A 24,438-nucleotide genomic window follows, 5' to 3' on the forward strand; every position below is an offset into this window, starting at 1 on the left:
GATCGATAAGTGTTAACGCAACGCGAAGAGACAGAGATGACATGCTGCTGTGGAGATACGATCAACAACAGACGTTTAGTTTAATAAAAGAACAAAGACGTGCTATAGAGAACATGTCAGGGGGCGGGCCAATCTTTTTAATGTCATGCGATCTACCAACACTACGCCGCGATCGACTGGCAGGTCGCGATCGACGTGTTGAGACCCTGATCTACAGGAAGTAAAAGTCGTAACAAGGTTTCCGTAGGTGAACCTGCGGAAGGATCATTACCGATGAACAGACCATCTGCATGAGAGCGGACAGAGTTCAGATTGAAGTGGTGTATTGGAAGCTCATTTTGCAAGTGACTTTTTTTTCGTCCCAACGACCAACAACAGACGGATTGGAAGCTCATTCTGCGCATGCGTTAAATGCGTTAAAAAAAAAAAACTAGTTAAACCTGTAATTGGATTAACTGAGTTAACGCGTTATTTTTCACAGCACTAATATATATATATATACATATATATATATTATATATCTATAGATATAATATACACATATATGTAATATAATATATATAATATCATGTATATATATAATATATACATACATATATATAAGTAATATAATATATATATATACAGGACTGTCTCAGAAAATTAGAATATTGTGATAAAGTTCTTTATTTTCTGTAATGCAATTAAAAAAACAAAAATGTCATGCATTCTGGATTCATTACAAATCAACTGAAATATTGCAAGCCTTTTATTTTTTTTTATATTGCTGATTATGGCTTACAGCTTAAGAAAACTCTAAAATCCTATCTCATAAAATTTTAATATTTCCTCAGACCAAGTAAAAAAAAGATTTATAACAGCTGAGTGTTTGTCAAGGCTCAGGAAACCCTTGCAGGTGTTTCGAGTTAATTAGACAATTCAAGTGATTTGTTTAATACCCTACTAGTATACTTTTTCATGATATTCTAATATTTAGAGATAGGATATTTGAGTTTTCTTAAGCTGTAAGCCATAATCAGCAATAAATCAGAATAAAAGGCTTGCAATATTTCAGTTGATTTGTAATGAATCCAGAATGCATGACATTTTTGTTTTTTTAATTGCATTACAGAAAATAAAGAACTTCATCACAATATTCTAATTTTCTGAGACAGTCCTGTATATGTAATAAACTAAATATTTTTATAATATATATATATGTGTTGTATAAATATATAATATATATATAATATTATATATATACATATGCCCTGTTATCTGTAAGTGAAGATGGGCCCGGTGAATTGTCCTAAAATTGAAAGATTCAATAAAGAATTGGGCCTTTGGTCAAATAGTGGGTGTTTCAATATTTGCACTTCCTAAGCTGGAGCAGATTTATCATTTCCTGGCAGTTACTTAACCCAACATGAGAGACGAGGCTTCGTTGTGTGCGTGCACCCTTTCATTAAGACGCGGTGGGAAAATGAACTTCGCATTCCAGTCACACACGGCGGCCGCGCCGACTGGTAATGCTTCCGAGGCTCGCGAATTGATTTCCAGTTCATCGCCAGCCCCCCCAACGCGTCAAGCCACCACCTCAGTGTTCCCCTCACACCCCTCTTGCTTTCGTGCTTTTAATTTTCTTCTTCCATTTTCTTTCTAGATTCACTCCATCGCACCTCAACCCTAATTTTCAGCAACACATTGAGTCCTGTGGGCCATTCGTCTGCCCCCCCCCCCCCCCTCACTGTCTCTCATCTCCTTGATTCCCCCCCTGTCCTCTTTCTTCTTGGCAGTTTGGCTGTCAAGGTTCACTCCATTCTCTCTTCTCTCTCTGGACCACCTGTCGCGCCTGTTCTCTCACCCCCCCCCCCCCTTATCATCTTCTCCTCCCCTGATGTATTCTCTCTATCTCCTGTCTCTCTCTCTCTATCCAGGCCACTTTCTCAATGGCAGCTACTGCTCTTTTGAAGAGGGCGAGTGCGGCTGGCAGCCGGTGGCGGGCCGCGGCCTCTCCTGGAGACGACTCAAGTCTCCAGCCAAGTCCACCAGGCAGAGCTGCCCGTCGTCAGGTGGAGCCTCCATGTGATCAAGTGATGTTATGTGCATGCTCTCTGAAATGTCTGAAATGTCTTCAAAGGGGCACATTTTAGAAAAAAAACATGTTATTGAATATTTTGAGCTTGCGAATTGGGGAGAGTCCACCAGAACCTCCGATGGGCTGTGCAGCTCCGAGGGGCCCGCGGCAGACGGAGTCCCAACGGCTGTAAAAGTGCCGGAAGTTTGGACCCTCGAGTCCGACATGTTGCAGTTCATCTTCAGTCACGGATGAGAATCTAAAGTTTTCGGCTTGTTTTTGCTCTCAACTATTTCCATAAGTCTCGGAGGAAGACGGTATTATGTTTTTCTTGCGCAGTAGTTTTTTAATTGATCTCTCGACAGCCCTTTGGTCGTATCGGTTAAGCTACAGATTAAAGTAAAGCGATGGGAGATCTATGGCTGAGATCCCATTTCAACACTTCTACGTGGAAACTTTGTATTCGTTTCATATCCAGATATTTGGGGGGAAATGACGTGTTTTAAATGTGTGTGTGTGTGTGTTTTAAAGGTGCTACATTCAGTGTGGAAGGGGGCCAGTCCAAAGGCCAGCGGGGCTCGGCGACACTGAGGAGCCCCCTGTTTCCCCCTCCCCTCAGGAACTCCCTGTGCACGGTGAGTCTTCTCCCGATGATCAGATATCATCACGCGCGTTATCGCCCGTCTCTTTCTGCGACGGCCGCGGCTGGAGGCGCCTTGTGTTTTTTCGGGTCCATTCTTGTGAACTCGATATCTCTGGAACGCCTGGAGATGAATTTCTTCAAATTGGAAGTAAACACCTCGACTCGAGGATGAACTGATTTTGATGCTATAGGTCAAGTTCACAATGACTTTGCGAAACACATCAAATTCAGGTCTGCTATTTGTTGTTGTTGTGTATTTTATTCAGTCAATCATTGCAATACAATACAATATTAATCTATATAATATACAAAACAGAAAGACTGAAAAGGTAGAAGCAAAAAATGCTTTTATCCTAAATTATAATAATCAAATAAATCAGAAAAATAATATAAAATAAAGAAAAATAATAAAGAAATATACAGTATACACTACCGTTCAAAAGTTTGGGGTCACTTAGAAATGTCTTTATTTTTCAAAGAAAAGCACTGTTTTCTCAATAAAGATAACAATCAAAAATACACACTATACATTGTTAATGTGGTAAATGACTATTCTAGGTGGAAACGTCTGGTTTCTAATGAAATATCTCCATAGGTGTATAGAGGCCCATTTCCATCAACGATCACTCCAGTGTTCTAATGGTACATTGTGTTTGCTAATCGCCTTAGAAGACTAATATCTGATTCGAAAACCCTTGTGCAATTATGTTAGCACAGCTGAAAACAGTTATGCTGGTGATATAAGCTATACAACTGGCCTTCCTTTGAGCTTGAAGTTTGAAGAACAAAATTAATACTTCAAATATTAATCATTATTTCTAACCTTGTCAATGTCTTGACTATATTTTCTATTCAATTTTCAATTAATTTGATAAATAAAAGTGAGTTTTCATGGAAGACACGAAATTGACTGGATGACCCCAAACTTTTGAACGGTAGTGTATATGTACATATATATATATATATATATATATATACACACATCTTCCATATACATACATTTCAATCACACGTATTACCCTAAAAAATTGTTTTATAAATGATCCTTTTAAAAACCAACAATTATTTGACCATTCTTATATCCATTTTAACATTGTTCCATAATTTTATATTAATATAATATAATATGTAAGACTATTCGCCACACATGTCTAATAGGCGATTCCATTCTGGACATGCATGTGTGTAAACTGCATCGTAACGGGTCAGCAGACGTGTCCAGGAACACCAACATATGGATATTGTTTCCTGATGCGTCATTGCTTTTGGAAATATCATCAATGCTACTTTAGTTAGCCAGGCTGAGAGCAGGTAGACAACAATGAGTGAGTTTCCTAACCTGTAGCTTGTGTCTCTGGTCATTGTCCTCCAAACTCTTGAGATGCAGATGTCCGGATCACGATTATTACCTTTTTATTAAGAATGATAAGTATAGTACCAGGCATTAGTTAAGTAGGTTATGTAACACATCTGAGTGTCAGCATTGACTTCCCCCTGCAGGGACAGGATCAGAGTCCTGTGTTTGTTCCACCCCTCCGACCTCCCCTCCCCCCTTGTTGTGTACTCCCTCGCTCTTTATAGCCCGGTGTGATGCACACGGATGCTAAAGGGCGCCGCTATCAGGCGCCCTGGGGCACTCGCCAAGCATCAGTGTTTGACAAGTTGGGAGTGAGAACAGGTTCTTATGTTATTCCCTTTTTGTGTTGTACCTCCTTATCCTATATTTATAGTTTTTGTCAAGAATGATTTTTGCCTTTTGTGTTTCCGATTATTTTTTTAAGCACATTTAAGACTCAGCTTGTCATATAAAATGCTCTTTATAAAAATAACTTGACCGAGGCAACCAGCCACAACAGGAACTGCTGAGCTTTGCATTTATTCATGTGCTCCACCGCTCACCAGGAAATCCACACAGCCGCTGGCTCACTTTGAATGTGTCACTTCATCGTACAACAAGAGCAAAAATCAAAAAGATCATTAATACATTTTAAATGCGCCACAGGCTATAGTATGCAAACAGCTTAATATTCTTCCCGGCGACCGTTTCCGTTGAGCACCGACTTAATCACCTGAAGTGTTCATCGCTCCCCGCTCAAAAATCAGAAGTCAGTGTGCCGAGACGGCAGGTAGACGGATCCTAACCGGCGGAGGGGTTGACCTCATCCATCTCAGATTGAATCTGCTGACCTAGTTGTGGAAATAATCAGACGCCATGCATTATTTAGACGCCGCCGTCTCCGGTGACGATTGGTTGTGTACTTGAAGCCTTGATTGATGCCTCTTGCATCTGGAATTTAGTTTATGATATTTTGTTATTGTGAGCTCAGCAACCTTTTGACCCTCTGCATGTGCAATTTGCATATTTAGAGTTGTGGCGGGGGACGCAAGCAGACTCCGAGGTGGGAAGGCGATTGAAAAGGTCCAGAGGTCAGAAAACAAGATAACGGGAGGAGACTGAGAGGAGAATAAATTGAGACTGCACGAGAGGAACAAGCGAAAGGAAGTGGCCGCAGGGAAGTTATAAATATAACGAAAAACCTTTCCTTCCAGCTTCTCTGGCGCGCAGCCAAAAGATTATCCGCGAGTTCAGATTAACACTCTAAATCCTCCTTCTCTACGCCGAACCGGTGACGTTCACTTCAGCCCGTCCGCTCTCGGACCGCCTTGTTGAGGATATTAGTTTTGGGTATTAGCTGCAGACCACTTTCGTGTCACGGTGCAGTGGCGGTAATCTTGATGTTTAAAGGCCACCGCATGCGGACGATAAGGAACGGCAACCTGCTGTCAAACAAACTCGATAAAAGCTCCCGAAATCCCGTTGTCTGGGTACGCCGTCGTCACCGGGCTGAAAGCCAGCACCTGTTCCACTGAAATGGTGAAAGCAAGAATTATGTTCTTGGCGTGCCCGAAACGCCGCAGAGGGGCATGGTCACATCCCGTTGCTTGTTAGCAGGCTTTAGATGGCAGACTTCCTTTTTTTACTGTTTAATTCCTGCTGTGGCTCGGTTGTTGTGTAATTCAAGGCACTTTTACAGCGAGCGCGTCCCTCCTGGAAAACGGGCAGAGTGAGATTGAGAAGCATACATCGCGAAATACCCAGAATCATGATCCTTGTTAAATTGTATTAATCTTAGAATAATTAGAGCTGAACAGATGTCTGTGGCTGATTGCGCCCCGATGCAGTTTCAAGAGCCTCCCTTTCCTTGAGCGTCAACCCGGCACACGACTGGAAATGATTTAACCCTCCTGTTACCTTAGGGTCAATTTGACCCCATTCAATGTTTAATGTCGGTGTTCTTTCGGGTCAATTTGACCCCAGGCTGTTTTTCACTGTGTCAAACATATAAGAAATATCAACTTTATATATTTAAAGGGCTATTTAGGTAGTCAACAAACAAACATAAAGTACCTAACACTTAAACTTGGAAAACAATACTAATTCTAATAATTTTCTGGAGGTTTTAATTGCTGGGGTCAAATTGACCCCGAGGGTAAAATATGTCAGTAAATATAAAGGTAACAGGAGGGTTAAACATTGAATGGGATAAAATTGACCCTAAGGTAACAGGAGGGTTAAAGGAATTCAGAAGTTGCGGTGCTACGGAATTAGCTCTCTTTATTTGTCAGTGTGCACCTCAACAAAACAAAAAAAGGTTACCTTTGCTTACTCAAACCTTCAACCTTACAGGTGCGGTTCTGGCTGTGCTCCGGAGGCCTGCAGAGGAGGTCCCTTTCCCTGTGGATAGCTGAGAACGGCACCGGCCCAGAGGAGCGGCGCCGGCTCTGGCATTCAGCCGGCGAGCTCAAATCCGAGAGGGGCTGGAAACTCGTCGTAACTCCTCTCTACGGGCTGTCGGACTGGTACGGCAAAACCTCGGCGGTTTGATGATGATGGAGATAATAATAACCTTCAATTTTATATAGCGCTTCTCTAAATACCCGAAGTCGCTTACAGAGTCCTGGACAGTTGTCATACACACACAGTCATACCGGTGGTGGTAAGCTACATCAGTAGCCACAGCTGCTCTGGGGCAGACTGACGGATGAATGTTTGGACTGGATGAAGGCATCAAACCGGCGCTTCGGAGCAAAGGGGTCCGGCTCCCGCCCCCCGACAGACCGCCTGCACACTCATACAGATACTTAAGAGCTCGGGAAGGACGTGTTCAGAGAGAGAGCCAAGAAGCTCTTCTTACTTCCATCTACCTCGATGCAGACGTTTAAATCTTCTGGGAAACAGAACCTCTCGATTCTGCGGATTTAATGAATCCCACGGGGACTCTGGTCTCAAGCCCGTGGACCGGCGCCGTGTGGTACAGAATAGAGCCCTCTCCTGTTGCTCCACTTGTCTGTGATAAAGAGAGGAGAAATCAATACAACGGCCTCTGACCACCCGACTTGCCTCCCAATTAGCCGTGGACCCAATTTCCCCTCAAACGAGAGAGCGATTAAAACAAAATAGAGTAAAGCAAGATTTTTTTAAAAGAAATATATAAATGCCAAAGAGAAACCTCAGATGATTTAATCTGTTTGCCTGACGGGTTTTTTCTCTTGGCCATCCGAGCCCGGATAATCCCGCCGCTCCCCTGAGAGTGATTACTTTTTGATGCCTGCGTTATGCGGTCAGCTGTGCTTGTGCTGTTAATTAGAATGTCACGTCCTTAACCGTTGGCTGAACCCGCCGGTCTCTGCGCGGTGACCTTTGAAGAGCTTAAAGAGAATCAGAGCCGCAGACGGAGGGCCGCGCTGCACACACTCTGCAGGCGAGCGTGTACGTGGCTCTGCCGCCAGGCTGGAGATGAATATCATGGACTTATTCAATGTTAAAACTCATATGTACAGTATAACAGACTCAGGCGATTACTTCCTGCCAACATCGTGCTCTGAAAGCAAGAAAAAAGGCCAAATTAATCAATCAAACCGGATTATTATCTGACAATTTGGGAACTACGCTTATTTGAGAGTTAAATGTAGACGATAAGATCGACACCAATCTCATGTCCGTACGCTGAATGTGAAGCTGACGTCAGCAGCTAGCTAGCATAGCTTAGCATAAGCACAGGAGATGGCAAATTTACATTTTTATCCATCATCATATGAATTCTAATACGTTAATTAGTGAACTGCGAGGTGGGGTTTGAGCCACACTAGCTGTCGGCCCCAGACTGGGTGTTTTGGACGTATAAGTCTCGCCATGCACGGCTACATTATTTTGTGCGTAAACATATTTAATGAATAAACAGGAAACCGTATTTCCTCCCGAAAGAGGTTGAACCGTTTTTCTCTGCGTGTGCTGAGAGAGCTGAACAGTTTGTGATAATATAGAGCGAGCTGTCACGAGGGGGTACAATGCACACCCCGAGGGTCAAAGACATTTTTCTTAAAGCTATAAATTGTGCTTCCCATCCTTTCAGTCAGAAGCCAGCCGACCGTTCACAGCTCTGTGCCTCCGTAGGTTCTGGCTGCAGTTCAGCGCTGAAGATGGACCTGGACCCGGTTCAGCCATCTCTATAGACAACATCTCTTTCAGCATGGACTGCTTCCTGGCATGTGAGTACGACGAATTATACAAAAGCTTTTTCTTTTCTTTTCTACTCTCACCTGATCGGACCCCGGTTGAGTTGGTGAGATCTTTTCACTGATTGATTGACCGTGATAAGACAATGAGGGTAAGACGGAAGGAGTGCTCTGAAAAGTGTAAACTCCTTTTATGGACAAACTTAAGTTAACATTTAAAGTGACCTAAGACATTTAATTAGTAATCGCAACAGTCGTGAACAATGTTCATGTTGTTTAGAGATGAGATCTGACTGAGCGGCAGTACTCACTGAGGCGTTCAAGGACACATTTTACATTGAAATTACACTTGACACTTGACACTATATTATGGAGTATAATATAGTGCTCAGATTTTATTGTTGTGCAATGCTCAGTGACAACTCTAGGTTTTTAAGATATTAATCTGAAAATCCTTAAATATTATATATTTAATGAATGAACTGAACTTTTGCTTTCACTCTATGGAATATATATTTATTTATATATATAAATATATATATTTTGTATATATATATATTTATATTAATATATATAAATATAGTGGTATATATTTATGTATATATTTATATATGTTATGTTGTTATATATATGTTTATAAACATATATATATATATAAATATAAGTACATATATATATACATGTATATTTATATATGTATATATACATGTATATTTATATATGTATATATTTATATATTTTTCTAATGTATATTTATATATATATATTTATATATATGTTCTTTAAGCACACTAACTTTTGATTCGTCCTGAAATGTCACAACAGTTCCAATCTGCCACTCTACCGCCCGCTGACTGATAAGGGATCATGTTTGAATGCTGTACTGCAGACCTCGAAAGGTCAAGCCTCACGTCGCCTTTGGGTTATGATTGAGGTAGTGCATCAGTAGAAAAAGAGTGTGATGACAACCAAATCCAGTGTCTGGAGTGTAAAAGGTTAGGAGTTCAGAGCCTCCCTCCATCGCTGCCTCACTGGAAGAAACCGTTTGAGCTGCGAGGGGAATAGTAATGGGACCGGTGTTAAAGTGACTCCAACCCGGGCCAAGAATTGGATTCGAGAGGCCAGGGCATTCGATGCATTGGGTGACGCTTGGCCAGAGAGATTATAGGAAGAAAAATAAGCCTGCCGAGTTGTGTTGCAAGATGCTGTTGCTATGGCGCCAATACTGGGACGACTTGGGGGCGGCTTTAGCTCAGTGGGGTAAGAGGGCCGTCCTGCAACCGCAGGGTTGTGGGTTCGATCCCCGCTCTCCCCGTTAGTTGCAAGTCAAAGTGTCCTTGAGCAAGGCACTGAACCCCCAGTTGCTTCCCGGGCGCTTCACCGCAGCCCACTGCTCCTTAATAACTAAGGATGGGTTAAATGCAGAGAACTAATTTCCCCTTGGGGATTAATAAAAGTGTATATTCTTCTTTCTTAAAGTAGAAAAAGAAGAGCTTTTCAACTTCTCCACTCTGGAATGTCTAAGTGGTATTATTGTTGTGGTTGACACACAGACAACCGGCGCGGATCCGATGTAATTGGACGCAGTGAGTGGAACATTCCATTTAGAGAGTTACAAAATATAATGTTGTTTTTTTCGCGGGGAGATCGTTCGTACCTGTAGCGGACAGAATGACATAATAACAGCGAGGCTTTCAGGGAACCAATCTACACGCAGGCGGTGTTATTATTTTATAAGCCATCACATTGAGCAATCAATATTTCACATTCATGATGGGAAAAAAGCCCCTAAAAAACGTATCTATCAATAAAAGATGCAATGTTTGATTTATTAGAGCGATATATTGGCCAGTTTTCATTCAAACGTACAATAATGGAGATGTTTTTGTTGAATTCAGTCATTGATGACACATATCGTACCAACACTATCGACGAACTGCAATCAGATGACGTGCGGTCATTCTCTCAGTGAGATGGCGCGGCAGTGTCCAGTCGCCGTCGCGGCAGCTCCGCGGAGATTGTGCGCTCTTTTAGTTTTTGTGTTTATTTTTAATATTTTCTTTGCCACAAACACATCGGCACTAACAACATACGACCGCAGCACACTTTTGGACATAAACTTTTGCGCAAAACAAGGGTTTTTGTCCACTTTTTCCATCGATCCAGCGTGGCCGGCGGAGATTGTACGAGCGAACCGCAACAACAACAGTGGAGCCGCTACTACGGGGAGACGACGAAAACATCGAGGGAAACGGAGCGGAATTCGAAACAGACTGAGAGTTCAAGCCCACCGTCCACCTTTGCCCAGCATCCTTCTTGCTAACGTCCAGTCTCTGGAAAATAAGATGGATGATTTTAGGGCAAGGATCAGATTCCAACGGGACATGCGGGATTGTAACATCTTTTGTCTGACGGAAACTTGGCTGACCCGCTGGTGCCGGATCGAGTCATATGCCCAACCGTGTCCTTCTCTGTTTTCCGTGCAGACAGAACGGAAGAGTCTGGTAAATCTAAAGGTGGAGGGTCTGCTTCATGACGAACAACATGTGGTGCGACCCCAAGAACATTAAGACTCTTTCTCGTTCCTGCTCGCGAACCTGGAACATCTGACGATCTCATGCCGTCCATTCTACCTTCCCCGGGAGTTCAGCTCGGTCATCACCACAGCCGTCTACATTCCACCACAAGCGGACACCGACGTAGCACTATCGGACCTACATGATGTGTTATGTCGGCATCAGAACAAGTATCCCGACGGCTGTGGTGGTGGCTGGGGACTTTAACAAGGCAAACCTAAAAAAAGTCATGCCGAACTTTCACCAGCACATTACGTGTGCTACCAGAGGGGAAAGAACGTTGGACCACTGCTATACGCCATTCAAGAGAGGCTACAAGGCTGTCTCTCTCCCTCCGTTAGGGAAATCAGACCATGCCGCCATTTTTCTGCTTCCGGAGTATAAACAAAGGATCGCGGGAAGCGGTAGTGACGAGGAACGTAATGCGGTGGTCTGACCAATCAGAGGCTGAGCTACAGGACGCTCTGCGTATTGTCGACTGGGACATGATCCAATCCAGTTCCAGTGACGTCAGCGAGTTTTGGAAGTAGCAATGAGCCTCATAGCAACGCTAACGGACACCATCGTCCCCACGGTAAAAGTTAGGGTCTTTCCTAACCAAAAGCCGTGGGTTGATAGATCCATCCGTGAAGCTGTGAACGCCTGCATTGCTGCCTATAACTCCGGTCTTGTATCCGGCAACATGGACGAGTACAAGGCAGCGGTCTATGGACTGAGGAGGGCGGTGAAGAAGGCCAAGAGGAAGTACCGAGACAGAGTGGAATCACAGATGGAGCAGCGCGACACCAGGCGCCTATGGCAGGGGCTACGGACTATTACAAACTACCAGAGCAGACCCCGCGCAATGGTGAGTGCCGACGCATCCCTAGCGGACGACCTGAACTCATTTTATGCACGGTTTGAGGCTAGCAACAACAGCGCTAGCTCGCCGCTAACAACAACACCGTTAGCGTAGCCGAGGTGAGTTCTACCGCTGGGGATGAACACACACTCTCTGTGACCGAGCACAGTGTGAGGAGGGCTCTGTTGAGGGTGAACACCAGGAAAGCTGCAGGTCCAGATGGCATATCTGGGCGAGTACTGAAGACCTGTGCTAACCAGCTAGCTCCAGTGTTCACCACAATATTCAACCTCTCCCTGGCTGAGTCCGTGGTCCCCGCCTGCTTCAAGAGATCCACTATTGTCCCTGTGCCCAAGAATGCTTCTCCAGCATGTATGAATGACTACCGACCGTGGCCCTCACCTCGGTGGTCATGAAATGCTGAGAGGCTGATAAAGGACTACATCTGCGCCTTCCTCCCTTCCTCCATGGACCCGCTGCAGTTTGCTTATCGCCCAAACAGATCCACGGATGATGCTGTCTCCCAGGTACTGCACACCACACTCTCTCATCTGGACAGCCAGAGGGGGGCTATGTGAGACTGCTGTTCATTGATTATAGTTCAGCTTTCAACACCATAGTCTCCTCCAGACTGGCCGGCAAGCTGACTGAGCTGGGACTGAACACCCCTGTGTGCTTGGATCCTGGACTTCCTGACCGCCAGGCCACAGGTGGTCAGGGTGGGCAGACACACCTCCAAATCCCTCACCCTGAACACAGGATCCCCCCAGGGTTGCGTCCTCAGCCCCTACTGTACTCCCTGTACACACATGACTGTGTGGCCAGGTTCAGCTCAACACCATCATCAAGTTTGCGGATGACACAGTGGTGGTGGGCCTGATCTCCGACAACGACGAGAAGGCCTACCTGGAGGAAGTTGCTGATCTGTCACTCTGGTGCCAGGACAACAGCCTCATCATGAATGTCACCAAAACTAAGGAGCTGATTGTGGACTTTAGGAGGGCACAACAACAGAGGACGTACTCACCACTGGGGATTAACGGGACTACTGTGGAGAGGGTGAGCGGTATAAATACCTGGGAGTCCACATCACCGAGGATCTGACATGGTCAACAAACACAGACACTCTGGTGAGAAAGGCAAGGCAGCGCCTACCACCTCAGGCAGCTGAGGAAATTTAAAGTTTCCCAGAGGATCCTTCAGTCCTTCTACTCTGGAGCTGTAGAGAGCGTCCTGACAGGAAGCATCACAGCCTGGTTTGGCAACTGCTCCGCTCAGGACAGGAAGGCTCTGCAGAGAGTAGTGCGTTCGGCTGAGCGCACTATTGGAACTACACTCCCACCCTGCAGGACTTGTACACCAGGAGGTGCAGAACCAGAGCCGGCAGGATCATGAAGGATCCTCACCACCCCAACAACAGACTGTTTCAGCTGCTGCGGTCAGGCAGGCGCCCGTAGTCACGCTGCAAGAACAGAGAGACTGAGACGGAGTTTCTTTCCTCAGGCCATCAGGACTGTGAACTCCGACCTCACCAGGACCCCCACATAGACCCACACAACTGCCCCTCTTAGGCACACACACACACACACACACACACACACTTACTGTAAATATTGTGTTGTTTTTTATTTGTAAATAGTGTGTACTTGTTGCCCTTGCACATTCCTGCTGAGCATTGCCACTTTCATTTCACTGCACACCCTGTGTGTGTATGTGACAAATAAAACATCTTGAATCTTGAATCTTGAATCTCTGGGGTCAGATCAGCCTCGATAACTGCAAATGCAAACACACAGATTCACAAATGCGCGCAGAACAATTGATCAATATATTCGATTTTCAATTGTCAGGATGTCGTAGTCAGAGAAAGGTTGGACCCAAATGCCAACAACGTTGCCACAGAAGATTTATTTCTTTACTGAAAACAGGTCAAACACAGACAAAACTAAACGGTACGAACGATCACTGGGGAATGAGACACACAGGGGTTAAACACACAGGGAAGGTGATTGGACACTGGGTAACGAGACACAGGTGGACCCAATGAGGGCGGAGCTAGCAATCACACAGGTGGAAACAATCATGGATAGGGCAGAAAATCACAGGGACAGGAAGTGCAGGGAAACAGAGGACACGAGAGACGGGGACTTCAAAATAAAACACAAAACAAGACACAGAAACTCCGGATCATGACACAAATGCACGCAGAACGATTGACGAATACATTCCAATGCACACATACATTTTCTATGTGGATCTATATGTATTTGTTTGTGTATCGCGACACATGTGTTTGTGGGTTTTTGAGACCCCCTGGCCGCGGCTTGATTCGCAAATGCGTTTTTTTTTTTTTTCAACATCGACCTATCTGTAGCCAATCAGATGTCGCCCTCATTTTCAACCAATCACATGAGCGTCGTTAGCTTCATCGGCGCCTCCGGGGGGCCTTTCATCAGCTGAATGTGGATGTTGAGGAATCGCCGTGTATCCGGGCCGTCGGCCTCCACCTACTGATTGAGGGAGATGACATTCTCCGGGAGATATTCGCACGCCAATTTGTGTTTCATGTCCTTCAGCGCGACGGCGGTGCGCGTCCGGAGCGTCAACTATCCACGCCGCGCTCACTTCCATTACCTTCAGCCACACTTGACACAGACACTTATTATTATGTTGTTGTCGGCCATCAGTCAGGCCCGGCGACGGGAGATGCCGTCGCTCGGGGGGGGGGGGGAAAAAGCGTCGCGATCACCGTGAGGGATTAGCGTGATGGATCCCTGAACGCCGTGACGCGGGCGCCGGTGATGAAGAACATCCTGCCGACACATTATGCAGAGGACCAGCCATCCGTGGCCCGGCGTGAGTTAGAGCGCCTGGCGAGCGCGCGTATTTCACGACGCGCCCGTTGCCCTTCACGTGTTGTACCAGGTTGTCTGAATATCATTCCATCTCCCACCAGCATGAATAAATGAGTTTATTGTGTTCGACGGCACAGGAAGCACAACACTTTCTGTCTTCGCGATGCTACCATCACACTGTGAAGTCGCCCCCCTCCGTCCACGGGCCTTGGCGTCGCTGAGTTGACAAGACAACAACTACTGTTTGCCTTTTTGGAGGATTGGGATGGAAATAATTACATTTTATCAAATTGTGTTTTACCCACACACACACACACACACACACACAATAGTTGAAGATCCAGTGAGTTTGTGTGCAGACGGGTTGGCTGGTTGTTATCTGTGTAATACAGCGACTCAGATGTACTCATTTCATTAACTGTGCACCTGCACCTGTAAAGACACACCACGGACCAGGAGCTACAGATGCTCAGCCGTCCCCCGTGTGTTCACGGCCGTGGCAGCAGCTTTATTAAAAGCAACGCATTGGGTGTAGAATCTAGACGTAGAAGCTGCTGAATCCACAACCACGGTGTGTGTTTCCTCGCACTGGAGCTGCAGCCTGTGTCGTGGAGTCCTTCTGACTTGTTCCTTAGAGCGATAGCAATCTCTGGGCCGGCCCCCTGGTGGGCTCCAGGCAGCTCGACGGCGCCCTGCCTAATGACCAGTGACAGCCTGTCGCCCTGCCCTCTGGTCCACGGCGCTCTGCGCTGGACCTGCCGAATCCTCCTCCTCGCCGCAGCAGGACGTGCTCGTCCGTCGGGTCAGAGGAACAACGGGCAGCGGCGTGCACGAAAGCAGTGAGGCGCGTTGCCCCGTCACTCGCACACGGTCCATCACATCTGCACACGGACCCGATCGGCATCAAACCTCCCGAGCGGCGGCGACTTCAGCGGTGATATTTATTGGAGGATTACGGGTCGAGGGAATGAGATATTGATTTTCGAGGTGGCCGGTATTCGTTAAACGATGTAAAGGGTTGACGGTGTTGTTGGTTTTCACCTTTTTCAAGCTTTGAGGTCAAAGTTACAAAAATCGAGACAGCCCTGTGATGACGTGCATCACCCAGAGGACCAACGGGGGCACGAGTTACACTGACGGTGAGTCGTCTGCTCCGGTTTAACCCTCCTGTTACCTTTACATTGACTCACATATTTTACCCTCGGGGTCAATTTGACCCCAACAATTAAAACCTCCAGAAAATTATTAGAATTAATATTGTTTCCCAAGTTTAAGTGTGAGGTACTTTATGTTTGTTTGTTGACTACCTAAATAGCCCTTTAAATATATAAAAAAGTTAATATTTCTTATATGTTTGACACAGTGAAAAACAGCCTGGGGTCAAATTGACCCCAAGGAACACCGACATTAAACATTGAATGGGGTCAAATTGACCCGAAAGGTAACAGGAGGGTTAAAGGATTCTTTGGACCAAACGCTGCGGCGCCACACAGTTGCTTTCCAAACCGTTCAGCTGTTGAGGGAGCCCCCCGCCATATTGTCATAAACGGCGAGCCTCCAGCCCGAGGTGACGGGGGAGTGTGGGGGGTTTGTTTGCGGTAAAATGATCACAGAGATGAAAAGTCCTGCGTCTGTCCCCTGATACCACCAGACGCCATTTGTCCTCACCGAGGAGGCAGATGACACCGCGTGGGCCGCCCGTTGGCTCCTAGCAATTAGGAAACTTGTACTCGTCGTCCGGTTTACGTTTGATATTTCGCTCGCGCGGCTCAGAAACAGCAGCTGCTCGACGGCGGGTTGTCCAGGAGCACTTGTGGCTTCCAAAGAAGTGAAAGAAGAGCGTCTCATGGAGCCGTTAAATCATCCTTTGCTGCCTGCTTACCGCCCACGGGGAGCTGTACGCTCTATTAGACTGGCGAGTGTACAACCCCAAAAACACATCGTTTTTCTTTTTCATTTACTTTCCAGATGAAATGCAAATAGGCCCTGAAACCATGTGACCTTCCTCTCAGCAGTCAACTCCATATGCTCAATATGGGAGGTCATACACACACAGAGTGTTATTTACAATGCATTAGTTACTGAAGTATCTGCACTGTGCACATCGAGATTGTTAAATAATAATAATAAAAGGCAATAAAGTAGCCCCCCCCACCCCCACCCACACCCCACCCATTGGTGCTGAGAGACTGAGGAGAGTCTGCCTCTTTGGGTGGCGTATCCAGCTTTTGATATAACATTTTTAAAAAGGGGTATAAATCAGAGGCGGGATTTAAGCGGGATCAAAGCAGGATCGCAGCGCGGTTCCGGGCAGAAGATGGGAGATTATTCTCAGAAGAAGTGAGATAAGGTTCACCGAGGTTCATGGCGCCGGCGGCAACCGTCGATGCTTTGACACTGAACAAGGGACGTCGGTTCAGATCGGAAGAACACGACATCAGAGAAGCCAGACGTCGGGGAAGAACCCCCCCCCCCGACTAAACGTGGCATTTCATTGGAAGATGAGTCACGGACCCGCTTGTAGCCGCCGGGCTGAACGGATCTGGGTTCTCGAAATAGGAGAGTGGAAAAAAATAAGGTTTGTTGAGTGGGGAACGAAGAGGTGTTTGCAGACCGTTTCTTGTGTGCACAAAAAAAAGCAGTTTCTTGAGTGAAGGCGATACCAGCTGACACATAACTCAAGTATGAACCAAATGAAGTGTTTCTTATAGCTTCTTTAAAGCGTGTGTTCGTGTTCTGGTACATTGTGAAGCTGAATGATGCAACGTCCACACGCCGCGGGCGCAGCTACGGCAGCAGTACGGGGTTAAGTGGACTAACGGAGATCCTCTGATTGAAGGCCGACTCCGCTCTACCACTGAGCCACAGGCGTACATATAACCCAGGTTCCCCAGCTTTGAGTTTAAATGTTTAGTTCTTTACCCGCTGTATAGAACTCACACCGAACCGTGACTTCTGAAGTCAGAATATAAACCGAAGCGTCACTTCTGTGTCCCGTTGAAGCGAATAGCTGCCGGTATGTATTTGTTCTTGTCGGGTGTTTGCGATGCTGTTGTTGGACATTGATTTTTGTCATTTCAGCGTTTCCTGTACTGGAGAAGATGTTTGCTCTGTTCAGCTGACAGGCGCGCATTGATTTTTTTCCTGCAACCTGTGCAGTCCTTGATCAGATGTGGCAGCAGATTTCTGTAACGCCATCCGGGCCGAGCTTTGAGACCGCCGATGGGCGCGCTCAAGGAAAAACACTCGCGTGGTCAGTGATACGCCAAAGCATCCGCGGGGACTCGGCCTCTGAGGGAACGCGGGACTGTCTCTCCACGTCAGCATCCAACCTTTATAGTAGAAATTAGTCTCCCCTACTTTAATATCTTGAGAAGAAGAAGAAAACGTTTTATCTCATCAGCCGGACGTTTGCCTGCAAGACTTAATTCAGGGGGAGACTGTGAGGTCGGGGAGGGAGGAGGGAGGGAGGGGGGGGGTGGATCAAGCTACAAGGGAGCTTGTGATCTCGGTCCAGGGCGATGAGGTGAGGCTGCAGGCTTGATAACAGCCCGACTGGACTGTATGTAGCCATTGGTGGTGCAGATGAAAGAATGACCCCTGCTGGTGGTTCCACATTTTCTGTGCCAGGAAGGGGGGGGGGGGGGGGGCTGCAGACATTGTTTCACACGACGGAGATAAAAGCTGTCTTTTCTTTTTTTTATCCTCGTTAATGAGCATGAATGAAATTATGTTTCATTCTTCTTTTTTTCAGCCAACGGTGAGTTCCCACCTGTGGTCTCCGGCTCCAGCCGGCTGCCCGTCAGGGCCACGCCCCCGTCCATCGGAAGCCCCTTGATGAACTTCCCCACCGCAGACTACTGTAAGTGAGAGCTCCATTACCGCGGCTCACACCTCCACCCTCGAGGAGAACTCTCTCCACGATGACTATTTCTCCTTCTGTCTCTCTTTTTGTATTTTTTTGACACACACACACACTGTGCTCATGTGCATTAATGATTCACAATTCCTCTCCACGTGGTGAGCCCGGGCACCAGGTGAGCTGCAACAACGTAAGTGTGCCCCCTGCTGGCCGGCACCAGGTCCAGCGTCTGAGCGCTGCAGAGACCTCCTCCGGCATTAAACGGAGCAGGACGGCCGTTTTGAAGGCTAAAATCCTTATTTGTCTCCAGAGAATGTCAATGGAGCCACTTACATGGACTTGACATTTCCCACCTCTCGCAGTCTCTCTCTCTCTTCCCGGCTTCAAAAGGGTAGAAGACAAGCAGATATTCAATTTCGCTATTTATAGTCGTACGTTTGAGTTACTCCCATATCAAATCTGCTCGAAGACACATTCCCTCTAGTGCCAGAGGGACGTAGAGGCGAGTGGACTCGAGACGTCAGCCGCTTCCATTTCAGAGCCGCGCTGTACATAGTGCCGACGTAGCATGAATGTCAACTCCATTTCAGGGACTTTGTTTTCCAAGCAGATGGTTTGACGGTGTCCCCACACTCCAGGATTGTAATAGCACTCATCTATATCTTGTTTTTCTCTCCCAGGCAGCGTAAAAGGCTTTTATGACATTCATACGCTGTTAGAGCCCAACAAATCGACTTTGTCGGGGTGAGAGGATTGCTTTCCACTCCCAGCTGCTTAGAGGCATCACGTCAAGCTGCCCTTGAACACGCACACGCCACTTTACCATCGGCCTGTAGGGGGAGGGGGAATACAGAGGTTCATCGTCTATTATTGTATCCAAAGAACTTGATGCAAAAAGCTTTTTTTTAGGACTTTCCTGCTCCTCATTCCTGCTCCTCATTCATGCTCCTTATTCCTGCTCCTCATGCCTGCTCCTTATTCCTGCTCCTCATGCCTGCTCCTCATGCCTGCTCCCCAAGCCTGCTCCTTATTCCTGCTCCTCATGCCTGCTCCTCATGTCTGCTCCTCATTCCTGCTCCTTATGCCTGCTCCTCATGCCTGCTTGAGGCGTGCTGACACTATTAGCCGCCACTAGCGAAGGCGTTGCATTGTGGGTAATGCAGGTGACAAGGAAGAGGAATGTGTGTAATTTAAAACAACTTACATCTGCTTCTGTTGCACCAGTTTCAAATCCAGTATGTGTGTGTCCGTGTGTCTGTGTGTGTGTGTGTGTGTCACACAAGTGGGATGCTAAATCCGAGTCGTGCTCCTTGAAGCCTGAACAGCCGACTGCCTGCACGGCCGATTTCCCATGCAGCTCTCCTCCTGCTGAACAGCCACTGATAGCCCCGTCTGACACGGAGGAGCCGGGGGCCGCGGAGACGGGGGCCGCGGCTGACCACCGGCCCAGTGAGTCCGGGATGCTCCTTGGACACGGCGGCCCGGTTTCGCTCTCGCGGGTCAAGAGAAAAGCCCAGACGTTAACGCTCAGCCGGCCGATATGATCCAATCACGTTACAGGACGATGCGTTGAACCCAAAGGCCGCTATCCTTCATGCTGAATTCAGGAATCGTTTCATGTTTCATATTTAGGGAGAGGAGTCTGCAAGAAATGACAACAAAGAGAGGTTATCTGAACGTGCCCTCCACAGGTAATACATGTTATGAACCGGTGTGGTTACAGTAAAGCCGGCAGAGAGAGAGACACAGAGAGAGAGACACAGAGAGAGAGACACAGAGAGAGAGAGAGAGAGAGAGCGAGAGAGAGCGAGAGAGAGCGAGAGAGAGAGAGAGTGCCCACTGCCCTCTCCTCTGTGATTATCATAGATATTAACCGGGGTGAGCAGGCAGTTACACATCGGCCATTTCACAGACGGCCGTGAGCAGTTAACATTCGCCACGCGTCTCACTTACCAGAGACCCGTCACTCCAACACGGCTCCTCCTCCTCCTCCTCCTCCTCCTCCCCCGACACGCTCAGCGGCCAACAGAACGTCCCCATCTCTCCTCTCGCTCTCCCCTTTAAACTTTCCTTTCTCGGCCTCTGGCCCCTTTTCGTTTCTCCATTTGTTTCCCATGTCCGGCCATTTAAAAGCTGCCGCCGACTGTTAGTTCACATTACTGCCCTCCCACTCGTACTGTCAGTCTTCTCCTCCCCCCGCACCTCTTCCTGCTGCTCTTTTTCTTTGCCCCTCCTTCTTCACCCTGACTTCACCTTCCTTTCGTTTATTTCTTCTCACTCTCTTCCCCCTCATCTCCTTTGATTCCCGGCTATTCAGCTTTCATTTCTCACCGCTGCCCGACTGTGCGGCACCCGCCTCTCTGCTGACTCATCGTTTGCTTTCCAGAGGGTGGGGGAGGAGGGGGCGAGGAGTGGGGGGGGGGGGGAATGAAATGCGTCGCTAACCTCAAAATGAGCCTCATGCTCATTTATCTTAGGCCATTTACTGTGTGTGTTGATTGATTGATTGATTGATTGATATATTTATTTGTCGCCAGCCAGACAGGTACAAAAAAAAAAATTACAAGAAAGGGTGGATGAAAGATTACAGCATAACATGTGTGTGTGTGTGTGTGTGTGTGTGTGTGTGTGTGTGTGTGTGTGTGTGTGTGTGTGTGTGTGTGTGTGTGTGTGTGTGTGTGTGTGTGTGTGTGTGTGTGTGTGTGTGTGTGTGTGTGTGTGTGTGTGTCAGGATGCATCAAAGCCTCATGCTAGTTAGCTCTCATCTGCAGGCCAGTGGCAGCACGTAACCGACTAGCATTAGCGTCTTTGAACAGGCGTTTTCATATCCAGGTGTTCCCCCTCCGCTATCACACGGGTCGGAGTCGTCGTGTGGACCAGCTGAACATCACAGGGAGACGGGGAGGCGATGGAAGCGCTCCGATTGGCTGCTGGAAGTAACCGGCAGCAGATGTCGCTCCGTGCGCGCGCGCCTCACCTAGATCGCTAATTGGCGTCAGCGTGGCGAAGTGGCGTCCGCGGTCCAAAAACAGCGGCCCGCGGCAGTGTGCGAGCTCGTCGTGTTGCTCTGGGTGCTGGATGAACATGAGTCAGGGAGACGGAGATGAGACGGATAACAAGCGCCGCGCAAAACAGGCTTTTGTAATTAATTGGACTCGGGTGCCTCGTGAGTTTTGTACTTAGCGTTCAGATCCGTCTTTCTAACGGCCGGCCCGAGGAGGACGACTGTCACTGGATATGAGGAGCGCTTGTTTATATTGTTGTCGAGGTGCATAATGCATCCAGGAGACCGGATGTGTAACATCAAGCAAAACAATCATTTCCATGTGTTGTATTGTGTTTGTGTTGCACTCGTTTGAGCAGACACACACATGGATGGATGGAGAGAGCGTGTTCTCTTTTATTGCTGTGCATTGAGACGAAGTCAGGGTCCGGTTATCAGTCCTTTTCATATCCTGTGTGAGGGGCGGGGCTTCACTTTGCCCAATCGCTGATCAGCTGCGACTGACATTTCAGAGGAGACAGGAAGCCGACGAAGAAGAAGATAATTGTTTGTTAGAAACAGATGATGTGTGACGATAAAGTCTTGACACACAGGCTCTTTGGCCCTCAGAGGGGGGGGGGGGGGGGCTACTTGGGCTGATGAGGAGGATAACATGGTGAGTCTACACAGACTGGCTGGGTGAAGCGAATGGCAGGAAGTATGAGAAATAAACGTATAAACTCAAGAGTTATGTAGTTTATGCTGGCCTGAACTTATTGTTCAGAGGGAGTGATGCCAGACTTCAAGTGGAAACCCCAAAAAAGAGATGATGCAACACGATGCAGAGAGACCAGCTTGAAGTCCAGACACCGAGACTCGGACACTTTGAAGTAATTATGGCGGCAAATATGTGCATCTTTTGTCACACAGTTGTGTTCCTGCAGGGCTGCGGGAGGTCTGGAGGTCTGCAGGCGGCCTTCGTGCAGCCTGACTGGAACCTGTCGGACCCAATTATGGAGCCAAAATTGAAAATTGACCAAAAGAAAAGAATGTGTGCGTCAGAACAGCAATCTGAGTCCATTTGGCGGTTGATGCACACGCCTTCCTCGTCACCAGATGAGCGTTTCTCACGGAGACTCATTCTGCCAATTTAAAAACAATTCCGAGGCCGAACGCGGTTGATGAAACGCTTGTTTACTTGTTACCGATTGGCCCGAGGACCGCCTTTGTCGCTCGTGAAGAACGACGTGATTACTGTCGCCTCGTGTTCATAGTGTTCTGAGGCATCGCGGTCGGTGTTGTTGCGCAATCGAGAGACCTCTTCGTCTTCTCCTCGGCAAGCCCCTCCCCTTCCTGGCTCTCCATCGCTCACCGGTGACAGACAGCCGCAGGGCGACGCCCCTTTCTGTGATGGAGGCCAGTGTGTGTTACGACGATGATGATGATGATGATGATTCAATTCAATTCAATTCAGTTTATTTGTATAGCCCAATTTCACAAATTACAAATTTGTCTCGGAGTGCTTTACAATCTGTACACATAGACATCCCTGCCCCAAAACCTCACATCGGACCAGGAAAAACTCCCAAATAACCCTTCAGGGGGGAAAAAAAGGGAAGAAACCTGCAGGAGAGCAACAGAGGAGGATCCCTCTCCAGGATGGACAGATGCAATAGATGTAATGTGTACAGAAGGACAGATTTAGAGTTAAAATACATTCAATGAATATGACAGAGTGTATGAATAGTTCATAGTAGGCATATTCCACGATGGAGACCTCCACGATCCATCAGGCAGATGGCGGTGGGGAGGAGGAGTGGGCGGAGTCTCAACAGGACAGTGGCGTAGTCATGAGCAGGAATTCCACGACCCAGACGATCCATCAGGCAGATAGGATCTATGCCGTCTCATAGGGTCCGATGACCCCATGAGACGTAAAGTCAAAAGGACTTCCGGGGAGAAAGCAGAGTTAGTAACGTGTGATTGAGAGATGAAAATTCATCCTTAAGGAGAGAAAAAAGAGGAGATAGGTACTCAGTGATGGTGGGGATAGCGCACCACCACTGGCAGAGTTCATCGTAACATAGATTCATATAATAGTCAGACAGAGTCAGTGTCCCCAGCAGTGGCGGTGCATGCATAGAGGGCGCTAGGGCGCCGCCCCTCTTAAAATTTTGAGATGAAAAAAAAAGAAGAAGAAAAAAATATTAGATATCCTGTCAAAAAACATTATATACCAAATCATTTAAATAGCAAATATACCGTGTTGACACGCTAAATGTGTGTGGGAGACCGTAAGCCCCTGTCAACAAATGTGACATAAATAATATATCGCCACTCATCATCACTGAGAGAAGCCCCTCTCCATTTTCGGGGCTCCGGCCCAACGTGTGTGTACGGCAGCGAGCAAACATTTCACGGTCAAACATTTCACGGTCGTTACGGCAAGGACGGCTTCTCATTGGCGGATGAAACGTGAATCTTGGGGCACAAAAATGTGCCCTGGCCAATGACATTGTTTCTTATTTCACGTGACTGGACTATTCGGCAAATCAGAGACGTATCATTCCCTCAGCCCAGAGAGCTCCATAGAGCTACGGGAGCAGGTTGCTAACCGGAGCTGGTCAGCTGGAGCTCAGTGAGTAATGCGCTGTTTAGTTTCCCCTGTCTGTTGTTCCAAAGTCCTGGGACTGAAACTCTCTGGACTACAACGGGGTGAGGGATCTAAAGAGCTTCAGACAAGTGTAAAGCACGAATCTTGCCGCAGTTATCGAGCTAACAGCATGAAGCTAACTCGCTAACAGCCTGAAGCTAACCCTGTTTGTAGAGCAGAGCAGCAGAAGGAGACCGAACTGGCATCGAAACACAACGAAGAAGTTCAGAAAAACAGACACATTCCCTCAAGAATAATGGAAACAGGCTGGTTACAGACATGATTGACTTTAACCAGAGAGTTATTGAGAAGTTTGCCAACTTTAAAGAGAGGAGGGCTACTTTTCTTTACAGTAGTGGGTCTACTCTGTCAAACACCCAATGTAACATGTGATCTCTTTCTGACTATTCTGCTCTGAACCTCTTTCATGTGAGGGTGAAACTCTTTTATTT

The 24,438-nt window shown here is 47.1% G+C and overlaps 1 protein-coding gene across 1 annotated transcript in view; it reads left to right on the top strand.

Annotated features, from left to right (window-relative positions):
• The window catches only part of LOC130202057 (ALK tyrosine kinase receptor-like), a 404,628-nt gene that overhangs the window by 340,283 nt on the left and 39,907 nt on the right, over nt 1–24,438 (top strand). The window contains 5 exon segments of the mRNA XM_056427354.1: nt 1,917–2,051; nt 2,588–2,691; nt 6,388–6,560; nt 8,155–8,249; nt 18,243–18,350. Coding sequence (XP_056283329.1) covers nt 1,917–2,051; nt 2,588–2,691; nt 6,388–6,560; nt 8,155–8,249; nt 18,243–18,350 — 615 coding nt within the window.

The sequence above is a fragment of the Pseudoliparis swirei genome, chromosome 11 (assembly GCF_029220125.1).
Source record: "Pseudoliparis swirei isolate HS2019 ecotype Mariana Trench chromosome 11, NWPU_hadal_v1, whole genome shotgun sequence".
Lineage (NCBI taxonomy): Eukaryota > Metazoa > Chordata > Actinopteri > Perciformes > Liparidae > Pseudoliparis > Pseudoliparis swirei.